General features: G+C 61.0%; 2 protein-coding genes across 3 annotated transcripts; both read left to right on the top strand.

The window, feature by feature from the left end:
- Positions 1 to 424: 424 nt before the first annotated feature.
- Positions 425 to 8,914, top strand: SCN1B (sodium voltage-gated channel beta subunit 1). Of its 2 annotated transcripts, none has more exons than XM_037518000.1 (6): positions 425 to 805; positions 2,247 to 2,413; positions 3,072 to 3,312; positions 7,561 to 7,702; positions 8,119 to 8,190; positions 8,287 to 8,914. In XM_037518000.1, the coding sequence occupies exons 1-5, from the start codon at positions 766 to 768 to the stop codon at positions 8,183 to 8,185; spliced, it is 657 nt and encodes a 218-aa protein (XP_037373897.1). In that variant the 5' UTR covers positions 425 to 765; the 3' UTR covers positions 8,186 to 8,190; positions 8,287 to 8,914. The 2 variants fall into 2 exon arrangements, with proteins under 2 accessions (XP_037373897.1, XP_037373898.1); XM_037518001.2 differs by lacking the exon at positions 425 to 805 and adding an exon at positions 1,313 to 1,360.
- A 1,361-nt stretch (positions 8,915 to 10,275) lies between these two features.
- Positions 10,276 to 26,052, top strand: HPN (hepsin). The gene is made up of 13 exons (XM_037517950.1): positions 10,276 to 10,374; positions 10,924 to 10,992; positions 15,905 to 16,006; positions 16,088 to 16,129; positions 21,318 to 21,447; positions 21,522 to 21,644; positions 21,770 to 21,810; positions 22,205 to 22,370; positions 22,474 to 22,664; positions 24,738 to 24,833; positions 25,017 to 25,159; positions 25,335 to 25,499; positions 25,711 to 26,052. Exons 2-13 carry the CDS (start codon positions 10,977 to 10,979, stop codon positions 25,747 to 25,749), a joined length of 1,254 nt encoding a protein of 417 aa, XP_037373847.1. The 5' UTR covers positions 10,276 to 10,374; positions 10,924 to 10,976; the 3' UTR covers positions 25,750 to 26,052.
- The last annotated feature ends 1,860 nt before the right edge of the window (positions 26,053 to 27,912 follow it).

Raw genomic sequence — 27,912 nt, forward strand, 5'->3', positions numbered from 1 at the left:
TAGGGACAGCCCTAGCCCTCACCCCATGCCCACCTGCCTTTCAGCACAGTGACCTCCAGGCCTGCGATGCCAGGGATCCGCGGGGCGGTCACCTGGGCGTCCCAGCCAAGTGTCCCGGGTCCCCTGAGGATGACCTCCACCACCTGGAGTCGGAAGTCCTGCCCCCAAGCCGCCCTCTTAAGTCCTCTGGTGACTCGGGGGGTGACCTTTTGCAGACGCCGACGGTCCCCAGACTCGAGCGGCGAGGGACGCCCGGCCCATCCGCCCCCGGCCCGGAGCCGCGGTCCCTGCGCCACCGGGAGAGGCCGGCGCGGCGGGCGCCTCCCGGGCCGCTGCGGCAAAGGCTGGGCGGCCGCGCCCTCCCCCCGCGGTGATTCATCCCGCCCCCTCCCGCTCCCTCCTCCCGCCCGGCGGCCGCCGCAGCAGTGCGCAGGAGACCGCGGCCCGCGCCAGCGCCGAGCGGAGCCGGGCCGGGGTCGGGGCACCTGGCGGATGCGCCCGGCGGCGCGCGCCCGCGGAGCAGCCCCAGCAGCGGCCGCCGCCCGCGCGGCGGGGATGCCCGGACGCCGGGCCCCGGGGCTGGGCCCCCGGCGGTAACCGGAGCGGGGGGGCCGCGCCCCCCCTCCGCCCCCCCTCGCCGGTCCCAGAGCCGCAGCTGCTGCGCCCGCGCGCTCCCGGGGACATTCTACCCGCCGCCGGGGCCCGCCGCCGCTCGCCCCGCTCTTAATACCGGCGGCCGGGAGGGGGCGCAGCGCGCCGGCGGCCATGGGGACGCTGCTGGCCTTCGTGGTCGGCGCGGCACTGGGTGAGTGCGCGGGGGGCGCGCGGCGGGGGCGCCCCGGGGCACTGGCCGGGCGCCGGGGTTCGCGCTCCGGTGCCGGGACGGCCGGGCCGCGGCCGCCCCGGGCCCACCCCCGGCCCGGCCAAGTCCGCTTCCGAAGTTGCGCGCGGGGCGCGGCGCGGGGCCGGGCAGGGCGGCGGCGGCGCGGGTGGCCGGGGCGGGCGGGGGCCCGGCTGGCGCGGCTCCGCGGCTGCGGGCGCCCGGCCGGGGGCGAGGAAGCGCGGAGTCAGCTGCTCCCGGAGCCCCGCAGGCTGCAATGTGACACCCACAGCCGCGGGAGGGGGTGGGGGAAGGCGGCGCGCGGCGCCGGGGCCGGGAGCCCGGGAGAGCCGGAGACCCGAGGGAAGGGGCGAGGGACGCCGGGGCGCCCCGTGCTCCCGAGTGCTCCCCGGGAGGTGGCCGTCCAGGGGGAGGCAGGGGCGCGCCAGAGCCAGGGAGAGAGGCCCGAGGAGTTCCCGGCCCGAGCGGTGGGGAGGGAGAAACTTGAGAGACCGAGGGGCGCAGGGCGGCGCGGGCGAGGTGAGTTTACCAAGGGCCGGGGGAGGTGGGCAGGGACCCGCGGACGGCGGAGATAATGGCGCGGGGACCGGGAACCGGCTCTGGAGAGGGACAGAGACAGCAGGGGACGCCCAGCCTTCCAGACCAGGAGGGAGGCGCAGACACGAGGGAGCCCCAGAGCCGGAGCTAGGGCAGCGCGTCGGCCGGTGAGCGGTGAGCGCCCGGGCAGGAGGGGGGAGGCAGGCAAGAATGTGGAGGAGGGACCCAAAGGGACTGAAATCCAGTGGGGGTGCCAAGGCCCTGAGGCGGGAAAGGTGAGTTTGGGGTGCTGGTAGGAGGTAGGATCAAGCAGGAGCCGAGGGCCAGGGCGTGGAGACAAGTTGGGGAGGGGGTGATGACACAGGAACTTGTGGGACTGGGGAGCAGAGCTGGAGTGGGGCTCCAGCCCCCACCTTCCCCCTCTGAGATCTGGCCTTCCCCCCCACTCCTCCTGTGGCTGGCGGAGCAAGGAAGTGGGAATGGCTGCTCCCTTGAACTTCCCCTGCCTCTGGGGTCCTCGCCCCACGCTTAGATGTGTGTCGCTTGGGCAAGTGACCCAAGAAAGGGTGTTGGGGGGACAAAGACACTGGGTTGCTGATGACACTGATACCCTATGATTTGGGGCCTCCTGGGGGTCCAGCCCCCTCCTGGGGCCTGGCATAACTTAGAAAAGTTAAGGAAACTGAGGCTCCGCGTGACCGCCGAGGGGGGGCCGCAAGGGCCAGGGCCAGGCAGGGATCCCCTTTTGCCCATTTGTGATCACGATCTAGGGGAAGCAGATGGCTTCTGGGGAGCCGACCGCCAGCAGGCCTGGCACCGCCTGGGGCGACGGGTGCCCCTGCCGGGGCTGAGCCTGCCGTCCCCACAGTGTCCTCCGCCTGGGGAGGCTGCGTGGAGGTGGACTCGGACACCGAGGCCGTGTACGGCATGACCTTCAAAATCCTGTGCATCTCCTGCAAGCGCCGCAGCGAGACCACCGCCGAGACCTTCACCGAGTGGACCTTCCGCCAGAAGGGCACGGAGGAGTTCGTCAAGGTGAGGGGGTGCCTGGCAGGGGTCCCCAGGGGGTGTGTTTGTCTGTAATAATGTGCCGCTCTCCGTGACCTGGATTCAAATTCCAGCTCCCCCCTGACCAGCCGGAGGCTGGGGCCGGTCACTGAGCCTCTCTGAGCCTCAGTTTCCTCCTCTGTAAAGATGGGGTGGCGATGGTCCCCCGTTCGTAGGCTTGTTCGAGGCTTGACTGAGCTGAGGCACCTGGCACGTGGCTGGCACAGCATAAATGTCATTGGAATTGTTTCATGCCAACAGAAATGCCTCGGGTGGCCATCAGGGAGAAGCCAGCTCCTCCTTTGTAGGGGGGGTGCTTGCATAGGAGGGGACACCGCCCACTTTCAGGGTCCGCTGGAGAACTGAGGTCTCAGGCTATCTCTGTCCTTCCACGAGGAGCGTGTCTGGGGCCAGAGAGGAATTGCAGAGAATGGGGGCCAGGAGGCGTGAATGTGTGTGTGTGTGTGTGTGTGTGAGTGTGTGAGGCCCAGGCGTGATCCCAGCCCCTCTGTGTCCTCCCTGCCTGAGGTCGGGGTACCCTAGCCCGTATGTGTCCCTCTATCCTTCTGCGTGTCCCGGCGAGGGACAGAGCAGGGGTGCAGGTGCGGCAGGGGGCCTGGGTGCTGAGCCCGGCTGCTGCCCCCAGATCCTGCGCTATGAGAACGAGGTGCTACAGCTGGAGGAAGACGAGCGCTTCGAGGGCCGCGTGGTGTGGAATGGCAGTCGGGGCACCAAGGACCTGCAGGACCTCTCCATCTTCATCACCAATGTCACCTACAACCACTCGGGCGACTATGAGTGTCACGTCTACCGCCTGCTCTTCTTCGAGAACTACGAGCACAACACCAGCGTCGTCAAAAAGATCCACCTGGAGGTGGTAGACAAAGGTGAGCCAGGTCTTGCCTGCCCCCCTATTCCTGAGCCCGCTGGTGGCCAGATGGAGGGACAGGTGGCAGAGAGGGGACGGGCTGGCTCCACGCCCGGGCCAGCCAGCGCCCACGGCGGCAGGGCGAGCAGCACCTCTTACCCTTAGTCCAGCCCTGGCTGCCATTTTCCCTCCACCCATGGGGAGGTCCCAGCAGGCCTCTCCCCATGAAGTTAGGGGTGCAAAACCCAGCTTTGCCAGCTGTGCTGTGTGTCCTCTGGCAGGTGCCTTTCTGTCTCTGGGCCGAAGGGTTGTCCTGTAGGGAACAGGATAATCCCAGCAGCTACTCGCAGGCTGGTGTTTGAGCCACGGCTGCCTCGTGGGGAGGTTGCGTGGATGGAGCCGCAGGCTGGGTGTCAGCCTGGCTCAGGGGGCCTCCGTATGTGGGGTGATGGGGTGTTCCGATGGTCGACTGTCTTGTCGCCCACCCGGCCCCCTCCGCATGGCCAGGGAAGGGGTATGAGTGTCACGCAGAGCCACAGCCCGCAGCCCCTGTGCACCTGAGCGGGGAGTCTGCCGAGTGCGCTCCAGACTCAGCAGGTGCGGTGGGCCGGGGTGGCGTTGCTCGCCAGCCTCCAGGAGAAGCCCGTGCTGGTCTGGGCCCGCTGAGCCATGGCACCTAAGGTGTTTTGAATCGTGTCATCCTTTTGGCGCTGGGGGCTTTGGATTCCTTGTCTTAGCCAACTTCAGAAACTTTCTAGGGCCTGACGGCACCTTGACTTAGATGGCCAGGGACAGGTCGCTGACCTTGGGCCAGCAAAAATCCAGGGCAAGCTCATCGCGGGGCCAGTGGCACGCTTATGCTGGGGGCTTCCTTCCCAGACCCAGCGGGGTAGGTGGGGGAGACGGCCCTGGCAGCCCCTAACCTGGTCCCACACAGAATCCTGCCACCTGGGGGAGGGGCTCCACTGTCCCCAGGTTACGGATGAGGAGGCCGAGGCCCAGGGGAGAGGTTCTGCGACACACACGTGGGACCTGGCTTTGGACCCCAGAATCCCGTGACTGCTGACTCTGTCCTTGCTGTGATTCGCGGTACTCTGTCGGCAGCCGAGCTGTGGGTTTCTTTTTATAATCAGCATCTTTACGTTTATTATCAAAGTGATCCAGCAGAATTCTGTGCGGAGACATGTGTGAGTGACTCTGGGGTACCCATCATGATGCTGGGGGGCGGCCATCAGCAGGCAGAGGATGGAACCCTGCCCCGGGGAGCGGGGGAGGTGGAGTTGCTGTAACAAAGACGCCCCCAAATACTGTGTCTTAGCAAAGTCTATGTGGATTCTCTCCCCCTAATCAGTGCCGAGGGGAGGGCTGGGGTGGGGCTGGCTCTGTGCTGCCATCAGCACCCAGGTTCTTTCCACCTTGTCGCTCCACCTCGAGCAGAACTCCCTCCCCCTCGCGGCGGAGCTGGCATCAGGCTCGCAGGGGACCCAGTGCACCCTCTCGTTTTAATATCACCTGCCACATTTTGTCCCCTTCCAGAGCCTGTGCTCCTCGCGGTATTTTCCAGAATACATGGTCCTTTATGTTTTCTGCCCAGAAAACATAAAGTTTGCAGACTCAGTTTCCAGCATGTTCTAAGTGTTCATCTACCACATTCCAATATTGCCTTTTAAACATTCATCACCGTGATAGAGCATTTTATATTATATACTAGACTTCTCACCATTACCAGCCATATGACAGTATGTGCTTCTAATGTTTCCCTGGAGTGCTTCTAGTGTTTTCCCCATGTTCTTATGCCTCTCTCCTTACCCACCATGCGAAGTAGTGTTTTATATATTGATATTATCAACCATATTTAGTGTTTTTAATTTTACTTGTTATATAGAATACTGTCCTTGTCACCTGTCATACTAAAGTATTTTTTTTTTAAGATTTATTTATTTATTTATACAAGCACTGGGTACAGTTAGAAGCACGGGAGGGTGAGAGAATTCACCAGAGCCAGAGCGGGGCGCAGAACAGGCAGACTGAGGAAATACACTGCTGAGGGGAGCAGTGGGCGTATCACGAGAGGTCTGCACGCCATGTGGGACCCTCACCGGTGGCCGGGGATCGAACCGGCGCTATAGAGGCTGCAGACAGCTTCGCAGCCCAGCACTCAACAGCTGCGCCACCAGGGGAGGCCCCTAAAGTATTTTTAACATTACTCATCACACCACAGCGCTGCGTCATTACCCGTGCTATTATTGGGTTATGGGCACTGCCCGCCATACCCTATTCTTTTTTATTATACGCCACTGTCTTCCTGCAATTTCCACATGCCCCATCCGTCTGTATTGCCTCTTGGTAATAAGCCCTAAGGGGTGAGCTGAGTCATTTCCAAAGGAGGGGTGCTGGTGCTGAGACTTTCACTGGCCCTGCAGAGGTGTACATGATAGTAGGAAGCTCCTGGGGTCCCCCTCGGGCATGGGGCTGCAGACGGGGATGAGCAGGCAGATTCTGTTTGGACCCAACGTGGATGGTGGGCATCTTGAGGGGCAGTGGAGTCTGAGGCGGGGCCTTCAGGGGGCTGCCTGTCTGGGCAGACAGGTGAAGGGTTCCCAGAGAAGGCACCTTTGAGCCACTGTGTGACCCCTCTATCTCCGTTCCTTATCTGTAAAGTGGGGTGACCACTGTCACAGAGTCTTCAGTGGCGGAAGCTTTACAGAGCAGATGGGCCTTGGGCCCCACGGCCAGGTTGTTCCACTTGGGGTTGAGTCCTGACGCTGAGTCCAGTCCTGTGCATCCCCTCTGTGCCTTGTCTGCAAAGGGGGTGTCAGCGCCACACCTGTGTTAATGTGGCTGGGACACAGGAGATGCCAGTTACCGGAACCCTCTTCCTGTGGCTCCCAGGAGCAGGGGCTGAGTATTGCAATCGCGTGCGCCTCATCCAACAAATATCCCACTGCAGTCAGCTGACCGGAAGCCGGGGCCGTCTCCATCCTTGGGGCTGCTTCAGAGAGTCAGGGAGATGCTTGGAGAAAGCACTTAGCGCCGAGCCTGCCTGGGCGCTGGCATTCAGTGCATGAGCTGCATCAGTGATGTCTCGAGAGTGAAGGAATGAATGAAGGATGAATGAGGGCTGCAACCCCGTCCCCAGCTCCTCCTGCAGGCCAGCAGGGACGGAGCTTCTGGCCCTGCACCCTCCTGCACTCTGGCCCAGAAAACATTGGTGCCATCTGCACCCGGTGAAAAACAGAAAGCGCCCACTCGGGGGAGGAAGCCACGTGAGGACGTGGGGGCGGGGGAGGAGTGTGATCCCGGCCAGCAGGAGGGGGGGGCCGGCATTCGAGGACACCCGCGAAATCCAGCCGAGGATGCCAGAACGGCCTTCGACGCTGGTCCCTGGCTGAGCTGGTCCCTGGCTGAAAGCGCTCCCTTTACAGTTTAAATTTAGGCCCGATGAAAGGCAGCTGCAGAAGGGCGAGTCTGCAGGAAGGATGGCAGTTTCCGCAGGGCACCAGCCCGATGCCAGCCCTTAGGCTGTGGGCCCGTGTGCGCATCGGGCACGTTACACAGGGAAACTCGGTCCTCTGGGGGCAGCGGTGTGAGAGGGCACAGGTGTTATCAGCGGGGACTCCAGGCTCAGAGAGGTGGAGACATTTGTCTAAGGTCACACAGCTAGCGAGAGGCAGAACCAAGCTGCGGCCTCTGAGGTCCGGCCCTTGAGCCCTCGCTCTTGATTTCTGTGATAATAGCAGCAAGAAGAGGGGGCCAGCGAGCAGGTGCTAAGTGCTGTTTACATACTAAGCCTAGTCCAGAGAGTCTCAGCACTTGTTTAGTCCTCACGCGCTCACGAAGGAGGTTCTGTGATGATCAGTCTTTAGTACCGGGGGAAGCTGAGACCAGAGAGGTCGAATCGCTTGCCCGAGAGCACACAGCTGGCAGGAGGCAGAGCCGAGATTTGAACCTGAGCTTTCTGCTTCCAGAGCTCCAGTCCTTGGGCACCTGCTGACAGAGATGCCCACGACTGCCCGAAGACACAGACGTCCCCTCTGTTTACACAGGGAGGCAGGTCGAGGGTGCTTCCGGGGCCCATCCAGGGCCACTTACTGAGACTCACAGTAACAGCAGTGACTGGAGGGAGGCAGCATGATCCTCCCAGCGGCAGCCCAGGCCCAGAGAGGTTGAGCCACTTGCCCAGGCTCACACAGCAGGCTGCGCCGCGCTGGGGCAGGCTGTGTGTGAGGCTGAGCTTGCTGCCGCCTAACCCTGCCTGGCTGTGCAGCCAACAGAGACATGGCGTCCATCGTGTCCGAGATCATGATGTACGTGCTCATCGTGGTGTTGACCATATGGCTCGTGGCGGAGATGGTCTACTGCTACAAGAAGATCGCCGCGGCCACGGAGGCTGCCGCGCAAGAGAACGCGTGAGTGTGGCTGGGGAGCGGGTGGGGCACCCCAGACTTTCCAGAGGGGAGTGTGAGCTGCTTGAGGAGGGATCGGTGCCGTTGGCCAGTCTCACCCGGCCCCCTCCTCCCTCAGATGCTCGACCCCCATTTCTCTCAGGACCCAGAGTTCAGGCCCAGCATCCTTTCCCCAAAGACCGAGGAGTCAGGCCTCCAGCCCTTGCCTCCCCCAGGCCCCGGAGTCTGCCCCTGGCCTCCTCCCTCACGCTCAGCACCACAGGCCGGGGCCTGGACTTCTGGCGGGCCCCTCACTGCCCAGGCCACAGCTCCTGCTCCCGCTAACTCTGCCTGGGCCGTAGCCCTCAACTCTCCTCAGTCCCCTGGGGGTGGGCCAGACTAATGACGGGGTCACTGTACACCTGGCCTTTGCCCCGCAGCTCGGAGTACCTGGCCATCACCTCAGAGAGCAAGGAGAACTGCACGGGCGTCCAGGTGGCCGAATAGCCCCGGTAAGGCGGGCGGGTGTGGGGGTGGCAGGGCTGGGAGGCCTGGGAGGGTGCCAGCCCACGCGGCCCCCATAACCCCTGTGTCTGCTTCACCTGTAGGCCCTGGGCTCCGTCTCTAGGAAGAGCCAGCCCTACTGGGGAACATCCGGGCACAGCCTGCCCCCAATGGGGGTTGGCCATCCCTGGGCCTCCACAAGCCTCAGAGTCCTGCCAACGGAGCCGCGGGGTGGGAGGGGGCAGGGGGCTTGGCTCACACTCCTAAACCAGCCCTCTTCCTCCTGCCCCATCACCCACCCACCGCCATGCATGATGGGTAAAGCAATACTGCCGCTGCCCCCACCCCTGCTTCTGCTGCCTGTTTGGAGGGGGGGACGGTGAGGTGGGGGCAGCGGCTCCGCACCCCTCCTTCTTGCTGATTTGCACACATTGGCCGCTTCAGACACGCACTACTGGGGCCCAGCCCCTCCCTGCCCCACCCCTGCCCTGCAGGGGTCGCTATGGGCGGGAACAGTGGGGCAGGGGGTTCTGGACCCCCTCGGATCCCTAGCGACATTTCCCCTCCTGCTTCCTCTGGCTGGACCTGGGGTCCCCTCCCCGCCATGCACTCTCGCCCCAGCCCGCCCTCTCTCACCAGCCTTGGATCGTGGCCACTTAGAAAGGGCCCGTTCAGCCTCGTCTCTCTTTACACAAGTAGTTTTGTTCATGAAATAAAGGTTCTTGGACTTGATTTGTAGTCTCTCGTGAGCCCAGTCACTCTGTACGACCCCCCCCAAATCCAAGAGCCTCAGTTTCCCCCCGGGTTTCTGCCCTCGCAGCAGGCAGCGGGGCTTTGCACACAGTCAGGGGTGGCGGGGAGTGGAGCTCAGCGCCTGCTGAGGCCCAGCAGGAGTGGAACTTGGTATTTGATTAGTTCTGGGTGGGGACCCATTAGCTCAGGGGCCTGCATGGGGGGGGGAGGGAGCCAGGCGGGAGTCTGGAGGCTGGGGTGGGGGTGCAAGGCAGAGAAGAGACTTTTGTGGGTTTGCTGTGTTCCCAGCAGGGTGGGCCTCTGGTGGGAGCTGGGGAGAGGGGGAGGCGAAGGGGATCTGAATGGGGAGAAGTAGGGAAAGCCGGCTGGGCAGTGCCAGGGGCTCTGTGAGCCGCCCTGCCGCAGCCTGCCCGGGGTGAGCACCCACGGGTGACTGTGCGGGGCGGTCCCCGGGCAGGTGTCTGCTGGTGACCCTGTGTGTTGGGTGTTTATCTGGTGTTGACGTGGAGTGCTCTTGGCCGCCCGGGGGGACAGCATGTCTCTGCCTTTGGACACTTCCGGCCACTTGGCCTCAGCACTCAGTGCTGCTTTCTGCGGGCCAAGCCCCCCATCCCCCCAGTCTGGGCCTTTCCCAGCTCCAGAGGTCATCGCGGGCAGCAGAGAGGCTGCCAAAGCAAACCAGCCCCCGTGACTTGTAGGAAAGCGGTTGGGGGGGAGGGGACTTGGGGGGAAGGGGCAAAGCAGGCTGGGGCTGGGGCAGATGTTGGGGCTGGGGCAGATGTTGGGGCTGGGGAGGCAGCAGAGGCTGGGGCTGGGTCAGAATGGGGGCCGAGGCCAGGTGGCTTCTTCAGGAACTGAAGAGGAGCAGGAAATGGCAGGGGCGGGGGTGGGCCTGGGGCTGGGCAGCGGTACTGGCAGGGCAGGGGTGGGCAGAGAGGGGGTTAGGCTGAGCTGGGGCAGGGCAGAGGCAGGGCTGGAGGCAGAAGTGACTGGGGCAGGGTGGCTTGGGGCCCCTGGGGCGCTCCGTGTGAGTCCTCTTGCCCTCAGTCCTTCCCAGCAGCCCTCAGCCTGCTCAGTCTCCCCCAGCCTGGCCCTCAGGCCAAACCTCCCCTCAAACTGGCACACCTGGGCCCCTCCAGCCCCGAGGCGGTGGGCAGGGCAGGTTGTGGCCTAGTCCGGCCCCTGCAAATCCAGCCCCACCAGCCAGGTGGCCTCCGGCGCTGCCAATCCCTTTGCCCGCCCCTCCCCGCCCCTTCCCCCGCCCCTGGCCCGGCCCCCTCCTCCTCAGGTGAGGCAACCCGGCCTAGCAGGCCCCACGCGCGCTGCCTCTGCTGCCGGCGCCCGCTGCTGCCGCGGGCCACCATGCTCCTGCCCCGGCCTGGAGACTGACCCTCCTCTGGCACCACCTCTCCGCTCCGCCCCAGCTGCCGGACCCCAGGGTAAGGACCTCAGTGCCAGCCTCTCAGCGTGGGTCCCCAGCCCCCCAGCCAACCTGGTGCCCACCTCCCAGTAGACAGGCTCTGGCGACCTCCAGAGCCAGCTCTCTCACTTGCCTCCAGGGGCTCGGCGCCCGGGCGCCCTCTCCTTCAGTCTCAGAGGCTGGGCTCCGGTCTCCCGACCCCTCAGACCCAGGGGTGCAGCCCCCTCTGCCCCTCCTCCCTCATACTAAGGAGTCCTGGCCCCCAAACCCCTCTTGCCCCAGTTTCCAGGAATTGAGGCCCCTCGCCCGCTCCAACCCACGAATTCGGACCCTCGGTCCCTCCAGGGCCCGGGCACGCGGCCCCAGTCCTGCGAATTCTCGCGGCCCCCTGGCCACCGGTCAGACGCTGACCCCATCCTTGAACCCAGCCCGACCTGCGTCCGTGATCACGGCGTGCTCTGGCCGGGGCCCAGTCCCTCCAGCCTCCCTGGATGGGCGCCGGGGACTGGGGGCACCGGGACTGGGCTGGGCTCCCCCAGGCCCTGCCTCCCCGTTCACCTCCCCACAGGTCCTGCCTGGCCCAGGAGGTCAGCCGGGAAATCATTAACAAGAGACTGTGACATGGCGGAGAAGGAGGGTGAGTCCCCCCCGTCCCTGAGCCCCGGCTTTGGCTCGGCCTGGCCTGTTTTGTTCCCAGCCCTCCACCCCCTGCGGTCCCCCTCGCCTGCGCCCCTCCTGGACCCATCCCCACCCCCTCCTGAGGACTCCTCCACCTGATTAACTATTAACCAATTTTTCTGTGGGGCTCTGCCACCACCAGCCTCCCTGCCACCCCATATCACCCTCCTAGGCCTTGCCTCAGTGTCCCCTCAGCCCCCAGCGACCTGTCCTCCACTGGGGGTGCGGGACACTAGCCCTCGAGGTTAAGGGCGCAGACTGGGGCCTGCACTTGAATCTGCCTCCTCCCCCCTTCTGCTGTGTGCTCTCGTGCGAGCGACAGTGTTTCTCTGGGCTTCCGTCTCCCCTGCAGTCGGGCGTGGAGCCCAGCACTGCCCACCCCTGTGAGGTCGCCGGGGGTGCAGGACGTACACAAGGCACCAGCAAGGGGCTCGGCTTGTGAGCCTCACTCCACGAGCCAGGGACGGGATGAGGGAGGTGGCCGACCTGGTGTCCCAGGGATCGAGACCCCCACCGAAGGCAGACATCCCTGCCACTTTCGCTGTGTGCGCACCAGAGCAGAGGGAGAACTTTGGACTCGGCCTAGATGGATGGAGAGGGAGAGGCGACAGAGGAGCCGCCCCAGGGTGAAACCACCCACCGAGGCCCTAGTGGCTGGCACGCCAGGCCCTTCGTGGCCCTGGATGGGGCTCCAGACAGCCTGGCTCCCTCTCAGCCTCTTCCACACCTGGGAGCCATCTGGAGGGGCCCAGTTAGAGGCGACCTTTCCTTCCTGCCTCCCCAGCTGGGACCAAAAACCTCTCTCCCTGCTGGAACCAGGCTAGCTGGGCTCAGTCCCAGGCGGCAGAACGTTCAGGCAGTGAGGATCCTGAGGAGCAGCTTGTCCTCTGGCCTTGCTTCTTCCTCTGCAAGTGGAGCTGGTACTAGCAGGCACCTCCCCGGCGGCGCGAGGGTACCGTTGCCTGATGGGTGGGGAGTGCTGAATGGATGGGCTGAAATGACTGGTGTGGGCCGCTGGCCTCCTGGGGTCTCAGCGCCAACGCCACTGTTCCGCTGTGGCTCGGCGTGAACTTGGGCTCTCAGTCACTCTGGACAAGGCGCCGCGCCCTGGCTGAGCAAGTGGACAGCAGGGCCTGCGCCTTCCGGATGGTCTCCCTCCTGGAGCCCCCGGGGGGAGTCTCCAGGGCTGAAGCCGCTGGAGGAATGAAGCATGGAGGGAAAGCAGAGCATGCCGGGAAGGCTGCCAGATGTGGTGGCCGAGGGAATAAAGCACCGTGGGCTCCAGTGCGGACCAGGCAGCTGGGGCTGGTCTTGGAAGGGAGCCCCACCAACCTGGACACAGATGCTGACAGGTGCTGGGTGTCCTGGAGCAGGTGGCTGCACCTCTCTGGGCCTCCTTTTTGTCTGTGGGCCAGGTTGTCCGGTAGGGGTGGTGGCGGCGACGATTCCTTCTCTCCTAAACAGCACGGGGGACCTACGGAGACTGCAGGTCAGGGCTAGGGCAGGCTGTGAGTCAGCTTTCGGCGGGGCGGTTTGCTGTTGAAGTGGGCCCAAGGCCAGGTGCTGGCTGCTCCCCGGGGACTTAGAGGTCGGGTGGCCATTCAAGGTGGGTGGCTGGGGTGTCCTGGCGGAGGGAAGAGCACAGCCAGATGCTGGATGTGACAAGCTGCTGGGGGTGCAGAGCGCCCCCTACTCCTGGTGTCTGGAAGCGAGGCTGGGTACGGAGCAGGGAGGGCGCTGAGGCGCACCCTGGGCTGGTAGGATTGCTTCTGGGCCTCGGCCACGCTGGGTCTCTCCACGAGATGGCGCTAGTGGGCACGTGCGTCTCCTCCAAGGCCTGTGATTTTGGTCAAGCTTTGGAAGCTCCATCGGGTGCTTGTACCCAAAAGGGGCTGAGGGCCTTAGCCTCTGTCGTGAGAGGCACCAGGGAGTCCTGGAAGGTTCTAGGTAAAGAAGGACAGGTGGGACTTGGTATTGAAGCAGATCCCCCAGGCGTCCATGTGAAGGCTGGACCTGGCTTGGAGGGCGCCGGGGGCAGGGAAGAAGTGGCCGGAGAACTTGGCCGGCTGGGGGGGCCTCTGAGGACCTGAGACTCGGGGACACACTGAGACCACTGTGGGCCCCGGGGCCTGAAGGAGAGCAACTGTCGGGCCTCAGGATCCCCACTCTGGGGCTGAGGAGAGGCAGGCCTAGGGGCATCCAATAGCACTGCGGCGGCTGAGGTGGCCGAGACAGACTTGGCAGTGGCAGGCGAGAGGCAGAGGAGGCCAGAGGCCGCCCTGTGGCGTGGGGAGAAGGTCAGGAGGCGGGAAAGGCGACGTCGGAGTGGAAGGAGAATCAGGTGCACGTGTCAGAATCCGGTGAGGGAGACTTTTGCTTGGAGTTGGAGCTGTGAAGACTGAGACATGGGCTGTCCTTGGGGCACTAGGAGAGACAGGGAGTCAAGGATGTCACCTGTGAGGGCGTTTGCAGTTGACCTGCGGGGGCGGCCTGGCAGCTGACCTGGAGGAGAGAGGGCCGGGGACAGGTGGGGCTGCCGCCTTCTCATTCCTGGGGCACCCCCTAGGGATCCTGGGGAAGAGCTCGCCTCTCACCCAGAGTGAGGACGCTTCTTGTCCCGCCCCTGGGGAACCCTCGCATCAGGGCCCCCAAAGCGAAGGCATCCTGCCCCACCAGGGGCACCCCCTTTGGCCTTGCCCGAGACCCCTGACTCAGAAGACAGATGTCCTGCCTCGTACCCGAGGACTCGGAGGCGCTGCTTCCTGTGGGGCACATCTGAAGGCAGGGGAGGGCCAGCCTGACCCGCAGGGAGCCGAGACCGCCCCCCGGAACCAGGAAGATGGCAAATTCTTAACACACCCAGACAATGGCCATCCAGGAAGCCCTGCACCCCTCCCTGCTCTGACCGTGTGCTGCTGGCCCTGTGCCGGTGACAGGCGGGAAAACCGCAGCTCCTGCAGCCCTGGGAGTGCCCTGCAGGTGCCAAGGCAGCCAGGCTCACGCCACACCCAGCTGCGCCTGAAGCAGTCTTTTCTCTCTGTGCCCCCAGCACCCCTAGTAAAAGGGTGACGTTTAATCCTCAGGACTCCTATTGTACTGAGAATAGAATCCCTCTTCTCCCCAGGCCACCGGGCCTCCCTAGCTGACCCCAGCCTTATTCCCACTGCTACCCCAAGCTCTCACCTCCCCAGCCACACTAGTGGCCTCTGTTGTCCTCCAAATGCTTATTCTCGCCTCAGTGCCTTTGCATATGCTGTTCCCTTTGGCACAGTGCTCTTCCTCGGGGTCTCTGCGTGGCTGGCCTCAGCCTTCAGGTCTCAGTTCAGGCCCCCCCTGAGCATCCTGCAGATCCCCACTGTTGCCCCCCACCACCCCCACCCCCCTTATTCTTCTTAGCCTTGGCTGTACTCTGGAGGTGATCAAGTTCACTTGTTTCTATCTCCCTCACCCACCTCACCCACCTAGACCCCAAGCCCTATGGGTACCAGGCTCTCGTCTGCCTTGTTATAGGGTGCGTCCCCAGAGCCTCGAGGGTGCCAGGGACACAGCGACAGTGACCGAGCAAAGGGCCATCGCAGCGACGGGAACGCTGAGCTCAGAGAGGTGGAGGGCGCGGCCTGGGAGCACACAGCTGTAAATACTGTCAAGCGTTTATTGATGACCTGCTGTACCCGACGCAGGCTGCGGTGACTTAGGGCTGCACGCTCGAGCCCCAGCACCAGATCTGTGGGGGTTCAGGACTCAGCTCTGCCTCTTTCTGGCCGAGTCTCCTTGGGCAAGTGACTCCGCTTCTCTGAGCCTCAGTTTTCTCTGAAAAATGGGAATCGTGATCTGATAAGTAAATGTATTTACAGCGGCGCTTAGCTTGTAGTAAGCATCCGGGCAGTTGGGCTGTTATTATTTTATTTATTTTTTTAAGATTTATTTTAATTTATCCGTTCAAGACTGGGGTGCAGGCCAGAAGCGTGGGGGGCGATGGTGGTGAGAGGATTCACCAGAGACAGAGTAGGGAGCAGAACAGGCAGATCCACTGAAATACACTGCAGAGGGGAGACAGGAGAGGTCTGCCGTGCCATGTGGGTAGCTCCCTGGCCGGGGATCCAACTCGTGCTGCAGTGCCTGGCCATAGCTTCATAGTGCTGAGACTTTTAACGCCTTGCGCCACCAGGGAGGCCCTGTTATTATTTTTTAGTGCTTTAGGGTGACTGCCTGCCCATTCATCAGAGGAGGAGGTGCTCATTTATTGGATGAGGCGACGCCCCTGCCCCAGGCCACTGTCTGCAAGTGAGGCTGGCAGGTTTCCAGGCTTGACACTCCCCTCCAGGGGCAGATCTGATGTTGAAGCCGGGTTCCGTGGGAGAATCTGTTCTGGGGGGTACCCTGGGACGAGGGATCTGGAACTGCAGGGAGAAACGAGGCAGTGAGAAAATGCCAAATGGCCGGGGGAGGGCGGCCATTAAAGGCCCAAAACCGGGGGTTGTGGTCCCCAAGAGGCTCCAAGAACCTTCAGGAAAGTTAGCGGAAGTGGGAGGTGCAAGGAAACAAGGCCATAAGCAATGAGGGAGAGACAAAAGCGCAGCGTCATCCAGGAAGAGAAATCCTGAAGTGCCAAGGTGGGGGCAGGGAGGATGGCACCTGTCCCAGTCACGCCCCTCCCCACTGGAGCCCCTGGGGAGCCGGACACCTGGCTGTCCACACCACAGGGGATGGGCGGCCCTGCCAACGCCTCGGCTGCAGGGATCAGGCCCAGGGCATGGCAGGCCGGGGCAGGCTAAGCTGGCCCTGGGGGCAGGGCAGAGCTGGCTCCATGCCCAGACCCCGCTGCCATGAGGGCAGGCCTGGCGGTGGCCCCAGCATGATGTCTGTTGCAGGTGGCCGGGCTGTGCCATGCTGCTCCGGACCCAAGGTGGCAGCTCTCGCTGTGGGGACCCTGCTGCTGCTGACTGGCATCGGGGCGGCATCCTGGGCCATCGGTGAGAAGTGGCCCCTGAGCCTCCCCCTCCCTTCCCCGGCGGCCCACAGCCGGCCTGCCCTCACCTCTGCCTTCTCTGCAGTGACCGTTCTGCTCAGGAGTGACCAGGAGCCACTGTATCCAGGTGAGCAAAGCAGCCTGGGAGGTGGGGGCCCCATGGGAAAGCCCTAAAGGGGTGTTTTGAATGAAGGCACAGCCCTGTGCAGTGATGCTAATGACAATAGTGCTCCAGATTGAGCGCCTGCCTGCTCTGGCCGGGGCTGTTCTGAGCACTTCCCTGGCCCTGTCCTGTGTTTTTCAGATTGGAAATGTGCACCCATTAGTGCGGTGTGAAATTAAATTAGTGAATTGAAAACCCCATTTTTTAAAAAGCGTGAAAGAGATGAGAAGATATTAGCCTCCCCAGTAAGAAAAAGTTTGAGTAATCTTTTGTTTTTGTTTGGTGAGATGGGACCGTAAAATCTCATCTGTTTTACAGATGGGGAAACTGAGGCTCAGAGCGATGGTCGGGCATTACATTTTACGTCATAACGCAACACTGTGTTTCTGATTGCGGGGCTTGGTCGCAACCACTGCTTGAGGGGCACTGTATGGATTCAGGGAACCCTGTGAGCTGTTGTAGGGGGTCAGGGCTGTTACTACCCCATTTTACAGATGTAGAAAGTGAGGACCAGAGAGGACGTGCGGCTGGTAAATGATGGAGCTGGGGATAGCTCTTCTACCTGCCTGGGAGAGAATCATCTGCAGGCAGGTGGGAATGGCTGTCCACACTCCACTATAGATGCAGAGACAAATTATGGAATGAATGAATGAATGAATGAATGAATGAATGACTTCCCAAAGGCCCACTCCAAGTCGCCATTCCCTGACCCAGAGCAACAGGAAGAGAGACGGTGTAGGTGGGAAGTCTATTTCACTCCGCTGAGTTTCTAATTCCAGGGAAATCCACACAAGCAAAGGCAGCATCCGGGCAGTTCCCCAGGCCAGGACTGAGGCTCTCTTTTCTTGTGCACACAGCCTCAGGGGCTTTACGCACTCACTTTGTTAAATCCTCACCACAGCCGGCTAGTCTGGGGAAACTCAGGTCCAGAAAGGCTCAGGGATTTAACCCATGTCACAGAGCAAATGGCAGGTCTAGGGTCTGGACCCAGGCAGCCTGGGTCTGGTTCTAGGAGAAATCACTCTGTGGTTTCTTAGAAACATCCAGCAAGTTGCCCAGTGCAGGCCGACTTAGCCAGCCAGGCTTGGCCTGTGACGCTAGCTCTTGTCACCCCCGCCCCCCAGCTGTACACCTGTGCGAATGGAGGCCCATAAGTGAACTGACTTCCCAAGACCACCCTCTGGTTTAGTGGCAGGGCAGAGGGATCTTGTGTCTGCTGGATCCCTAACTCTCTGCTGTCTCTCTCGTGTCCTGGAAAGGACACCCTGGGGCTGGCCTTTACTCACCCACCTCTCCCGCTGCCAGCCTGCAGCCAGGTTTAGATCTGCACCGTCACTGCGAGCTTGGGGACCTCACACCTGTTGTGTCCTCTGGGAGTCTCACTGTCCTCATCTGTGAACTGGGGGTGAGAGCAGAGGAGGTGATTATGTGCAGTGCTTGGCTTTTTTCTCACTCTTCAGGCCATCCTGCTCCCCAGACTCCACACCCCGATCCTTCTGCTCCAGAAGACTCCTTATACAATTAATTCCTGACTCCTGCAGAAATCTGGAGGACCTGAATATTTTAGTTTACTGCCCAGAAGCATCTGGCACATAGTAGGTGGTCAGGAAAGTTTGGCCTAAGGAATAACTTGTCTTGAGCCTCCAGTTGGAAACCCATCAGGCCACTATTCAGACCCAGCTCTGCACACTGCCAGCCCCCCGACCCTTGACGTCCACTTGGGTTTATCCAAAATGTTGGGAATTTTTTTTTTTTAAAGATGTATTTATTTTTATTCATACAAGCACTGGGTACAGTCAGAAGCGCGGGAGGGTAAGAGAATTCACCAGAGCCAGAGGGGGGAACAGAACAGGCAGACTGACGAAATACACTGCTGAAGGGAGCAGGGGGCGGCAGGAGAGGTCTGTGCGCCATGTGGGACCCTCACCTGCGGCCGGGGATCAAACCAGCGCTGCAGAGGCTGCAAGCAACGCCCAACCGCTGTGCCACCAGGGGAGGCCCAATGTTGGGAAATTTTAAAAGCAACAACAACCACCCCAAACTCTATCCCCACTTCATTTTTCTGGGATTTTCACACCTCTAAATATATCAGAGAGTTTGGTAAGCAAAGCAGGTGACCCAGAACAGACTTTGCTTTGCTTAAAATAATGCGGGCAAGAATGAAGAGTTTAACAGTGAGAAACAGTGTCACAGAAGGTGGCTTTAAAAATAATTGGAGGGGAGCATTTTATTTCCTCCCCCCTCCGCCTTCTCCAGCACACGCCCATAAAGTGATAATTTTTTCCTAAAACCTCACACTTTCTGGAAATCACATTTCTGGAGCACTTCGAAGTCATTTTAAAGTAAGATTCACCCCTACCCCCAGCTGGTGTTTCAAAGCTCAAGTCAGTTCTGGAACACAGAGTGGGGTGGGTGGGGGATCCCTGCCCCCATGTCAAAGCCCGAGGCCATCACGCAGGCCGACCGGCCAGGAAGCTCTTTGCCTTGGCTGTGGGCGAGCGTGTTCCGGGTGGGAGCTGGGCTGGGGCCACGCTAGACCCACAGCAGGAGCAGGCCATGCGAGTCAGCAGGTCTGGGTTCAAATCCTGACTTTGTGTCTATTCTGACCGGTATGCCCGCTCTGAGACTCAGTTTCCCCATCTGCAAGATGAGCACCGAAGTGGGTCTCCGCCTCCCAGGATAGTGGTGGGATTCGAAAGTCCTCCAGATGCCGTCGCATGTGGCCAGCCCACGGCCAGCTCCATCACGACACTGGAAATGTAGCCAGTGTTGTGATGGCCGAGCTGTCGTCGGTGAACCCCAGGAGGGGAGCAGCTGGGGAGGCCGTCTAGGGGTCCGAGTCACACCCTCTCTTTCTGCCTCTCCCACGCTTGACACTGGCCAAGTCACCCGTCTGTCACCCTCCTGTCTCCCTAAGCTTCAGCTTCCCCAAACAGAAAACAGGCGTGGTCCTTGTGACCCCTGGGGCTGTGGTTGATGGGGGGGGCGGGGGGGGGCGGGAGATCACGGAACCTGGCGCTGGGCACACAGTAGGTTTCCCTGGAAGTCCTGCCTCCCCTGCCTAGCTCTGCAGGGAGACCTCAGCTTAGGTGAAAAGTGAGTCTGCACCCGAGTTTCCCGGCTGTGCCACTGGCCACACGGGGCCTGTCAGTAAAGGCCCAAGAGGGTGACAGTGGCTCTTCCCCAAACCTGCTCCTCCCCACCCACCTCATCTCAGCGATCTCAGCCCCATCCGGCCGAACACCTCTGGGCGTCCCTGACCCTCCCCCAGTCTGTCTCCCAGCCGGTGGGCTCCACCCTCGCAGTCGGTCTAGAATCTCAACTCCTCTCTCCACCGCTACCTTCCTGGCTCCGTCCTCCCTCCGGACTTCACAGCAGCCTCCTCCTTGCAGTCCCTGCTGCCCACTGTCGTCCCCCACAGCCTGCTCCCCACACGGCAGCCTCTGACCCCCGCCAGCCCCTCTCCTCACTGTGGTAAAAGCAAAATTCTAATGCCTATGGGGTCCCGCCTCATCTGTCCTTGCGCCTCTACTCTGGTCTCTGATTCCTCAAGCACCCCCTACCCCCAGTTCCCAGCCTGGGATCTGGGCGCTTTCAGTTCCCCTGGCCCATGCTCTGTTCCCCCAACGATCTTCATCCCTTTCTCACCTGCTTCAGGTGTTCTCTCCCACCACCTGCTGAGAACTGCAGCCTTCCGGGCCTCCCCCGCAGTCCCCTGGCCTAACCCCTTCTTTCCGTGTGACACAAGGTCTGTGTGACTTACCTGTCCTTTCACGGCCCTCACCTGTTGGCCCTCACCATCCCTGGGGCCGGGGTTAGGTTTGATTTGATTCTTGCTCTTGATTCTGGCAATTTGTTCATTGCCCAAAACAGAGCCCGGCACATTCTGTGTGTTCAGTGACTGGAAGTACAAGTCTGCGGGCTGTGACCTGGCTGGGGCGCAGGGTCCTCTGGCCATGGGTGGGGTGGCCTAAGAGGGGGTGAGAGGAACGTCAGTTCTCAGCAACACCAGCCCCAGGCATGAAGAATCCACTGGAAGGCCCAGCTGCTTGAGCCTTCTCAGTTTGTAATGATGCCTTGGTTGGGTGATTTTTTTAAGCACTGTCTTCCACCCATAGACTTAGGCTTGGTGAGGCATAGAGCAGGGTTGTCTCGGTCACCTCTGTGTCCCCACACAGACTAGCGAACGCTGTTGAGTGAATGAATGAAGACTACAGTCTCCCCACTTGGAGGCTACCACACACTTCAGCCAATTAGTATATTCAAGGCACTTACAAGTCCTACAGAGGACATAGCTATTCTTCCCTTTTTTTTTTTTTTAAACCATAGTACTCTTTTTTTTAAAGATTTATTTATTTATTTATACAAGCACTGGGTATAGTCAGAAGTGCGGGAGGGTGAGAGGATTCACCAGAGCCAGAGCGGGGAGCAGAACAGGCAGACTGACGAAATACACTGCTGAGGGGAGCAGCGGGTGCGGCAGGAGAGGTCTGTTGAGCCATGTGGGACCCTCGCCAGTGGCCGGGGATCAAACCAGCACTGCAGAGGCTGCGGGCAGCTTCACAGGCCAGCGCTCAACTGCTGTGCCACCAGGGGAGGCCCTCCCTTTTTTTTTAAGGTTACAGAAATGTCTAAATATTTTTGCAATCTGATTTATTTGTCAAGAATCTCTGGACTGCAAAAGGCAAGAGGAAAAACTAGGAAACTCGCTCAACATAAAAGGGAAATGATAATTTCACGTATGCAACAATTTTGAAGGGGTCAAGCCTGGCTCCAGCGAGAGGCTTTTAAAAATGCTACCAGAAGTCTCTTGGGTTTCCTCCATGGTGACTTCTTTTTCCCCTCATGGTGGGCAGGAAGGGCCCCGGCAGATCTGGTTTCACACGCCAGAGCTCTTGGGAGCCCAGTGTTTAGGTGAAGCTACAGACTGGCCTGCAGCTCACGCGCTGTCAGCTCAGGAACCAGGGCCTCCCAGCAGGCCAGCCTGAACCCTGGGCCGCCATTCATCTGCGTGACCTCAGTCATGTGCCCTTCCAGAAACACCACGAATCAGGGGGCCTGGGGAGCCGCGTGGGTCCTGCTGGGCCCTCAGGTCTGGAGAGCAGGCCGGGCGGGAGGGTGACCCAGGCCGCCCTGTCCTCTTGCCCTGCAGTGCAGGTCAGCCCCGTGGACGCTCGGCTCACCGTGTTCGATGAGACGGAGGGGACGTGGAGGCTCCTGTGCTCCTCGCGCTCCAACGCCAGGGTGGCGGGACTCAGCTGTGAGGAGATGGGCTTCCTCAGGTACTGGGTGTCCCTTGATGGGGGTTGGGGGGCTAGGCAGGTGGGAGCAGCGTCCTGACTGCCGCCCTGCCCAGGGCACTGACCCACTCCGAGCTGGACGTGCGGACGGCGGGCGCCAACGGCACGTCGGGCTTCTTCTGCGTGGACGAGGGCCGGCTGCCCCACGCCCGGGGGCTAATGGAGGTCATCTCCGTGTGGTGAGGAGGGCAGGGGGCAGGTGGGGTGCACCCCGGCCTTGCAGCCCCCCTTGCGCATCTTCCTTCCATCTGTCTTAATTGGCCTCTGCTTTTTGTTGCTCTGTCTCCTTCCTGGCCTCTCACAGCGACTGTCCCAGGGGTCGTTTCCTGACGACCATCTGCCAAGGTGAGACCCTGAAACTAAGACCCTGCACCTTAGACTTCTCCAGGGCAGGGCTGTGTCCCTGTGGGCCCCCCAAAGATGGGACTATGTCCCCAGGGCCAGACAACATCATGTCTGACACCCACGGGCAGGGCCTTGTCTTCTTAGATCCTACAGGATGCGACTGTCCTCTCACACATCCACAGGGCGCTGGCCATGTCCCTCCAAGGCCCCAAAGCCGGGCCATGTCCCCACGGGTTCCCCAAAATAGGGCTCTGTCTCCTCAGGCTCTCCCAGGGGTGGGGCCATGTTCCCTGGACACCCCCCAGGATGGACCCATGCCCCGTGAGGCCCTCGGGTCTGGGTCTGTCTGCTCAGGGCTCCAGGCCCTTGCTGTGCCCTACTGCCCTCCCCACAGACTGCGGCCACCGGAAGCTGCCCGTGGACCGCATTGTGGGGGGGCAGGACACCAGTCTGGGCAGGTGGCCGTGGCAAGTCAGTCTTCGCTACGACGGCGCCCACCTCTGCGGGGGGTCCCTGCTCTCCGGAGACTGGGTGCTGACAGCCGCTCACTGCTTCCCTGAGTGAGTGTCCCCCGTGGTCTGACGGGGCGGCGGAGGTGGGGGGCGGTGAGGTGGGGAGGCCGTGCCCAGGCAGGCCACCTCCTCCGCTCATGTTTCCCGGCAGGCGAAACCGGGTCCTGTCCCGATGGCGAGTGTTCGCTGGTGCCGTGGCCCAGGCCTCACCCCAGGGCCTGCAGCTGGGGGTGCAGGCCGTCATCTACCACGGGGGCTATCTCCCCTTCCGAGACCCCAACAGCGAGGAGAACAGCAACGACATTGCCCTGGTCCACCTTTCCAGCCCCCTGCCCCTCACAGGTAAGTGTGGGCTGAAGCTTGGCCTGGGGCCTCCGGAGGTCGGGGCCAGAGGTGATAAGAGGGAATCCATGGTGATAAAGGAAACCATCTTGTTTTTGGGGGGCTCACACTGGGTGTTCAGGAATGATGGAGGCCGCCGCTTTGGGATGGGGCATTTGGAGAGGACAGACAGGCCACAGGGTTACTTCCAGGGTTGATGAGAGCCTCTGAAATGAAAAACCTTTTAAAAAATACGAATGAGGGGCCTCCCCAGTGGTGCAGCGGTTGAGCGCTGGGTTGCGAAGCTGCCCGCAGCCTCTGCGACGCCTGTTCGATCCCTGGCTGCTCCCCGGCCACCGGAGGAGGGTCCCACATGGCGCGCAGACCTCTCCTGCCGCCCGCTGCTCCCCTCAGCAGTGTGCTTCGGTCCTTCTGCCTGCTCTGCTCCCCGCTCTGGCTCTGGTGAATTCTCTCACCCTCCCGCGCTTCTGACTGTACCCAGTGCATGTATAAATCAATCAATCAATCAATCAATCAATCAATCTTAAAAAAAAAAATACGAATGAGTCAGAGAGAGAGAGTTGGGGGGTATCCCCTCTGCAGTTCTCAGGGCATATCCTTGGTCTCCCTGAGGCTCACTGGATGCCAGTGGGACTTAAAATACTTTGCCAACCAGGCAGAGGTGGTGAAGAGCAGGCCTGGCTGCCGCTTCCGGCCGCCCCAGTGTAAGAGCAGTAATTCGTAACGATGGCAATAGCAGAAGGGGGTGATGATGGAGTAGTAACAATGATGCTGAGCCTGCAGCAGGTGCTGGGCACACAGCCATTTAGTTCTCAAGGCAGCCCAGGAGTGGGCGCGCCTCTGAGGACCCTGTTTCCCCACATGGGGAGAGGTCACAGCGCAGAGAAGGGAAAGGTGCCCCAAGTTCCTGCATCTGGCCGATGGCAAAGACCTGAGCCAGGCTTCCTGGCTGGTGTCGGGTGCGTTACCCCCGGTCTGTGCTGCAGGCAGGTTAGTGCTACTTTGTGGCTTGCATTATGCTGATTTTGATGGTTCTTTTCTTTTTTAAGATTTATTTAGTTTGCATACAAGAACTAGGGTACAGGCCAGAGGTGAGGGGGTGAGAGGATTCGCCAGAGACAGAGTGGGGAGCAGAACAGGCAGACTGACTGAAATACACTGCTGAGGGGAGCAGCAGGCAAGACAGGAGAGGTCTGCTGCTCCATGTGGGTAGCTCCCTGACCGGGGATCGAACTCGTGCTGCAGAGGCTACGGATAGCTTCATAGTGCATGCGGTGTCGCCCCAGCCGCATGGTGCCTGCCACCTCTCAGGACCTTCTCAGGGCGCCTTGTTATGCTTTTCTGCGAGGAAGACGTCAGTGTCTCAAGCTAAGGGCCCCTTTCCTCTGTTTCCCACAAAGGCCCCCCTTAGGCGGGGGCCCCATGAGCCACGCTGGGAACTCAGGCTTGGGAAGGGGGCGAACCTGGTTGCATTTCTGGTTCTGCTGTGGCCCGCTGGGAGACTTTGTTTTTTTTTGTTTTTATTTATATGTTTATTTATTTAAAGATTTTTTTTTTTTTAAAGATTTATTTTTATTTATTTATACAAACACTGGGTATAGTCAGCGCGGAAGGGTGAGAAAATTCACCAGAGCCAGAGCGGGGAGCAGAGCAGGCAGACTGACGAAGTACACTGCTGAGGGGAGCAGCGGGCGGCAGGAGAGGTCTGCGCGCCATGTGGGACCCTCACCGGTGGCCGGGGAGCAGCCGGGGATCGAACCGCCGCTGCAGAGGCCGCGGGCAGCCTTGCAACCCAGCGCTCAACCGCTGCGCCACTGGGGAGGCCCCCGCTGGGAGACTTTGGACATGGGACCTGCCTCGTTTCCCCTCAGCCATGCGGGAACCGTAGCCCCCACTTCCTGGGCTGAGGGAGATTAAAGGCGCTGCCGCAGGCAGGTGCCTGGTGCGTGGTGAGCGCTCAGTGGGCAGCAGCGCCTCTTGTAAAGCAGAGCAGAGGGTGTGCCGGGGGCGCTGGGCAGAGGTTGGACAGGGGGGCAGCCAGCAGAGGCTGGACCAGTGTGGCCTCCCCCACAGAATACATCCAGCCCGTGTGCCTCCCGGCCGCCAACCAGGCCCTGGTGGAGGGCAAGATCTGCACCGTGACGGGCTGGGGCAACACGCAGTATTATGGTGAGTCCGCCCTCGGCCCGCGAGGCCCCAGGAAGGAGGCTGGGCAGGGCTGGGCAAGGCAGTTGTCTGGCTGAGTGATCGGCCCTGGGCTGTGGGGACTCCAAGGAGCCTGGGTGGGCACCAGGAGGGATGGGGGCTATGCTTGCTCCCCAGCTTCGGTCAGCCTTGCCCCCATACTCCCAGGCCAGCAGGCTGGGGTGCTCCAGGAGGCACGAGTGCCCATCATCAGCAATGATGTCTGCAACGGCCCTGACTTCTACGGGAACCAGATCAAGCCCAAGATGTTCTGTGCCGGCTACCCCGAGGGTGGCATCGATGCCTGCCAGGTGAGGGGTGGGAGTGTTCCTTGGTCCCTGCCATGCCGGGGCGGAGACCCAGGGCAGGTGGTGTCCGGGCTCCTAAGCTCAGGGCCGAGGGCTCTTTGACCACAGCCCCCGGCAATCTGATAGGCCTCAGGGCCAGCCCCTGGGTCTCCAGCCAGGCCTCCCCTCCTGCCACCAGGGTGACAGCGGGGGCCCCTTCGTGTGCGAGGACAACATCTCTCGGATGCCACGTTGGCGGCTGTGTGGCATCGTGAGCTGGGGGACCGGCTGTGCCCTGGCACAGAAGCCAGGCGTCTACACCAAAGTCAGTGCCTTCCGGGAGTGGATCTTCCAGGCCATAAAGGTGAAAGTCAGCCCATGTGGGAGTCCCAGGGCAGGTGCCTCAGGGTCTGGCTGGGGGAAAGGAGGCAGGGTTTGATTTTTTCTGGAAGACACCCTAGTAGAGAAGAGGGCGCCCTCTTCTATCTGGGTCTCAGAGGGCTTCTGGGAGATTAGCTGTGGGACTTTGGGGGAAGCCTCTCAGCCCTCAGAAGCCCCCAGTTGTCTTTCCCCAGACTCACTCCGAAGCCAGTGGCATGGTGACCCAGCTCTGACCTGTGACTTCTCCCGACCACACGCCTCCGGGGCCCGAGTTGATCTGGTGGCTCCAGCCCTACAGGTGGGCTCCACCCTGGGCCTGGGATGGAACATTTTTCGTCTTGGGTCCAGCCCTCAGGCCCAAGGTACCCTCCCTCCAGGGTCCTCTCTTCCACAGTGGCGGGGCCACTCACCCCTGGGACCACGCAAGCCTCACCCTCCTGATGCCCGTGTAAATATTGTTCTGCCATCTGGGAACTCCCCCCTAGGGGCCCCTGATGACAGGATCCTCTTTAAATAATAAAGATGGTTTTGATTAATGTGGCCTCTGAGTTTGCAAATGTAAGCAGCAGGAAGAGAGGAATTAGGGCCTGGCACAAGTCAGACTGGCCGTGTGATCCGCCACTTCCCACTGGCTTAGGAGAGGAGCCTTTAATGGGCTCATGGAATTGGAGCCAATTGTGCTGGAGTCATGGCTTCAGGTACTGCTGGATCCAGCTGCTCAAATATGTTTCATCAGGACTGTGCCTCGTTTTCTCTCTTGAATCTGTTTTTCTCGATGTCAGCTTCATTTCCAAGCAGCCTCTTCTATAATCAGAGACAGGGAAGCCTGTCACTTACCCTCCCCCCAAAAACACCTCTAGTCTGACTGGAAAGGGCGCGCTTCGGTCTCGATAGCTCCAGGAAAAATGTTGCAGGCCCAACTCTCATTGGAAAGATTTGAGTCACCTGTCATCAGATCATGTACCTGATGCATTGAGGGGGGTGACCCTCAAGAATCTCTTGACTTGAATGTGGGGGGTTCCCCAAAGGAAAATGGATGCTGTTCCTAGACTAGGGGGATGTACATGTCCAATGAGAGCTGAGGCTGGAGACAGGAGCACCAGGCCCTTGAGCACAGCCGGAGACCCCATCTCTTTCTTCACCTGGGCTGGAGGTTGGGCCCCAGGCTCCCCTGTTCTCACAGATCATGTGGGACCCCCGGTGGCCACCAGGCGGCGCTGCTGCCCCTAACCTGAGAAATCAAGGCCTTTCCTGCCTAGTCTTGTGCGCTGTGATCGATCTGCTCATGGGGTTCTTTGAGGGTCTTGGTCTCCAGAAAGGCTGAATAGCAAAGCTCCTCCTCCCTGTGGTTGCTGTGCACGGAGCCAGCAGTGCTCGGCCCCTCTGGTCTGATTGGCGGGACCAGCGGGAGAGCCAAGGCGCTGCATTCACGGGGGGTTAATATTCACTTTCAAATACAGACACGCCTCGCGCATGCAGCTTGGGACCCCAAGCTCCCATGCGGTTTGCACGTCGGCATCTCCCAGTGGAACTGGAGAAACGTGGTTATTCTTTCCCAGCAGACACCCTGCGGGTTAAACGCAGCCCTGATCACCCACGATGGCCATGGCCGTTCGTTGCCTGGGCAGGAAAATGATGGCGAATGTTCACACAGCGTGTAAGGGGAGACGCATTTTAGTTTCTGCGGAAGAAATAATAGGATTTAAGGCCTGCAGCGAAGTGGGCGGTTGCTCCACGCCTGTCGCTGTAACAGACCACCCAGCCCCGGGGGGTGAACGGGGCGCCCCTTGTGTTATGCTCCTGACGCCGCAGCTCCGAGGCCGGCTGGGAGCTGCAGGGAGGGTGTCCCTGCTGCGCTGTCCGGGCCTCAGCTTGGACACACGACGGGAGGAGGCTCCGGGGACAATATGCCCATCGCCTGTTTTAAATATTAAAGCCTCATGAAACTTCTAATTACAGTAGTAAAAAAAAAAATACCCACAAATACTGTTTTCCTATAAAAATACCAGTCCAGATTAGGCATCCATGTGGCTAATACTGGGGGAAGGCCAGAGACATGCGGGGGAGACAGAGTGGGCAAAGAGTCGGGCTTCATGTATCACCTTATTAAATGATCCCCTGACCCAGGCTCCTGCTTGCGCATAGCCTCGGCCTCATCAGGACGCTCCCTGATGGACTCACTGATTCCACCTGCCCCTCGGACCAAAGAAATTTTAGGTCGCTGGCCCTGACCTCCCTCCTTAACAACCTTGGCTCCCGAGTGCTCGCAACTGCAGCCTGGAGATCCTGGCGAGCACTCGGGAGCCAAGGTTGTTAAGGAGGGAGGTCAGGGCCAGCCACCAAAAAGTCTTTGGTCCGAGGGGCAGGTGGAAACGTGAGTCCATCAGGGAGCGTCC

Source organism: Talpa occidentalis, unplaced genomic scaffold (genome assembly GCF_014898055.3).
Source record: "Talpa occidentalis isolate TD23 unplaced genomic scaffold, MPIMG_talOcc4v2.1 talOcc4.17, whole genome shotgun sequence".
NCBI classification, from domain to species: domain Eukaryota; kingdom Metazoa; phylum Chordata; class Mammalia; order Eulipotyphla; family Talpidae; genus Talpa; species Talpa occidentalis.

What these genes read in the sequence shown, in the direction of transcription:
- SCN1B (XM_037518000.1), top strand. Translation starts at nt 766, where the DNA reads ATGGGGACGCTGCTGGCCTTCGTGGTCGGCGCGGCACTGG. An exon ending in CGTGGTCGGCGCGGCACTGG is followed by an intron (nt 806 to 2,246) that starts GTGAGTGCGCGG and finishes CCGTCCCCACAG; the next exon opens with TGTCCTCCGCCTGGGGAGGC. An exon ending in GCACGGAGGAGTTCGTCAAG is followed by an intron (nt 2,414 to 3,071) that starts GTGAGGGGGTGC and finishes TGCTGCCCCCAG; the next exon opens with ATCCTGCGCTATGAGAACGA.
- HPN (XM_037517950.1), top strand. An exon ending in GGCGGCATCCTGGGCCATCG is followed by an intron (nt 16,007 to 16,087) that starts GTGAGAAGTGGC and finishes CCTTCTCTGCAG; the next exon opens with TGACCGTTCTGCTCAGGAGT. An exon ending in GCCGCTCACTGCTTCCCTGA is followed by an intron (nt 22,371 to 22,473) that starts GTGAGTGTCCCC and finishes GTTTCCCGGCAG; the next exon opens with GCGAAACCGGGTCCTGTCCC.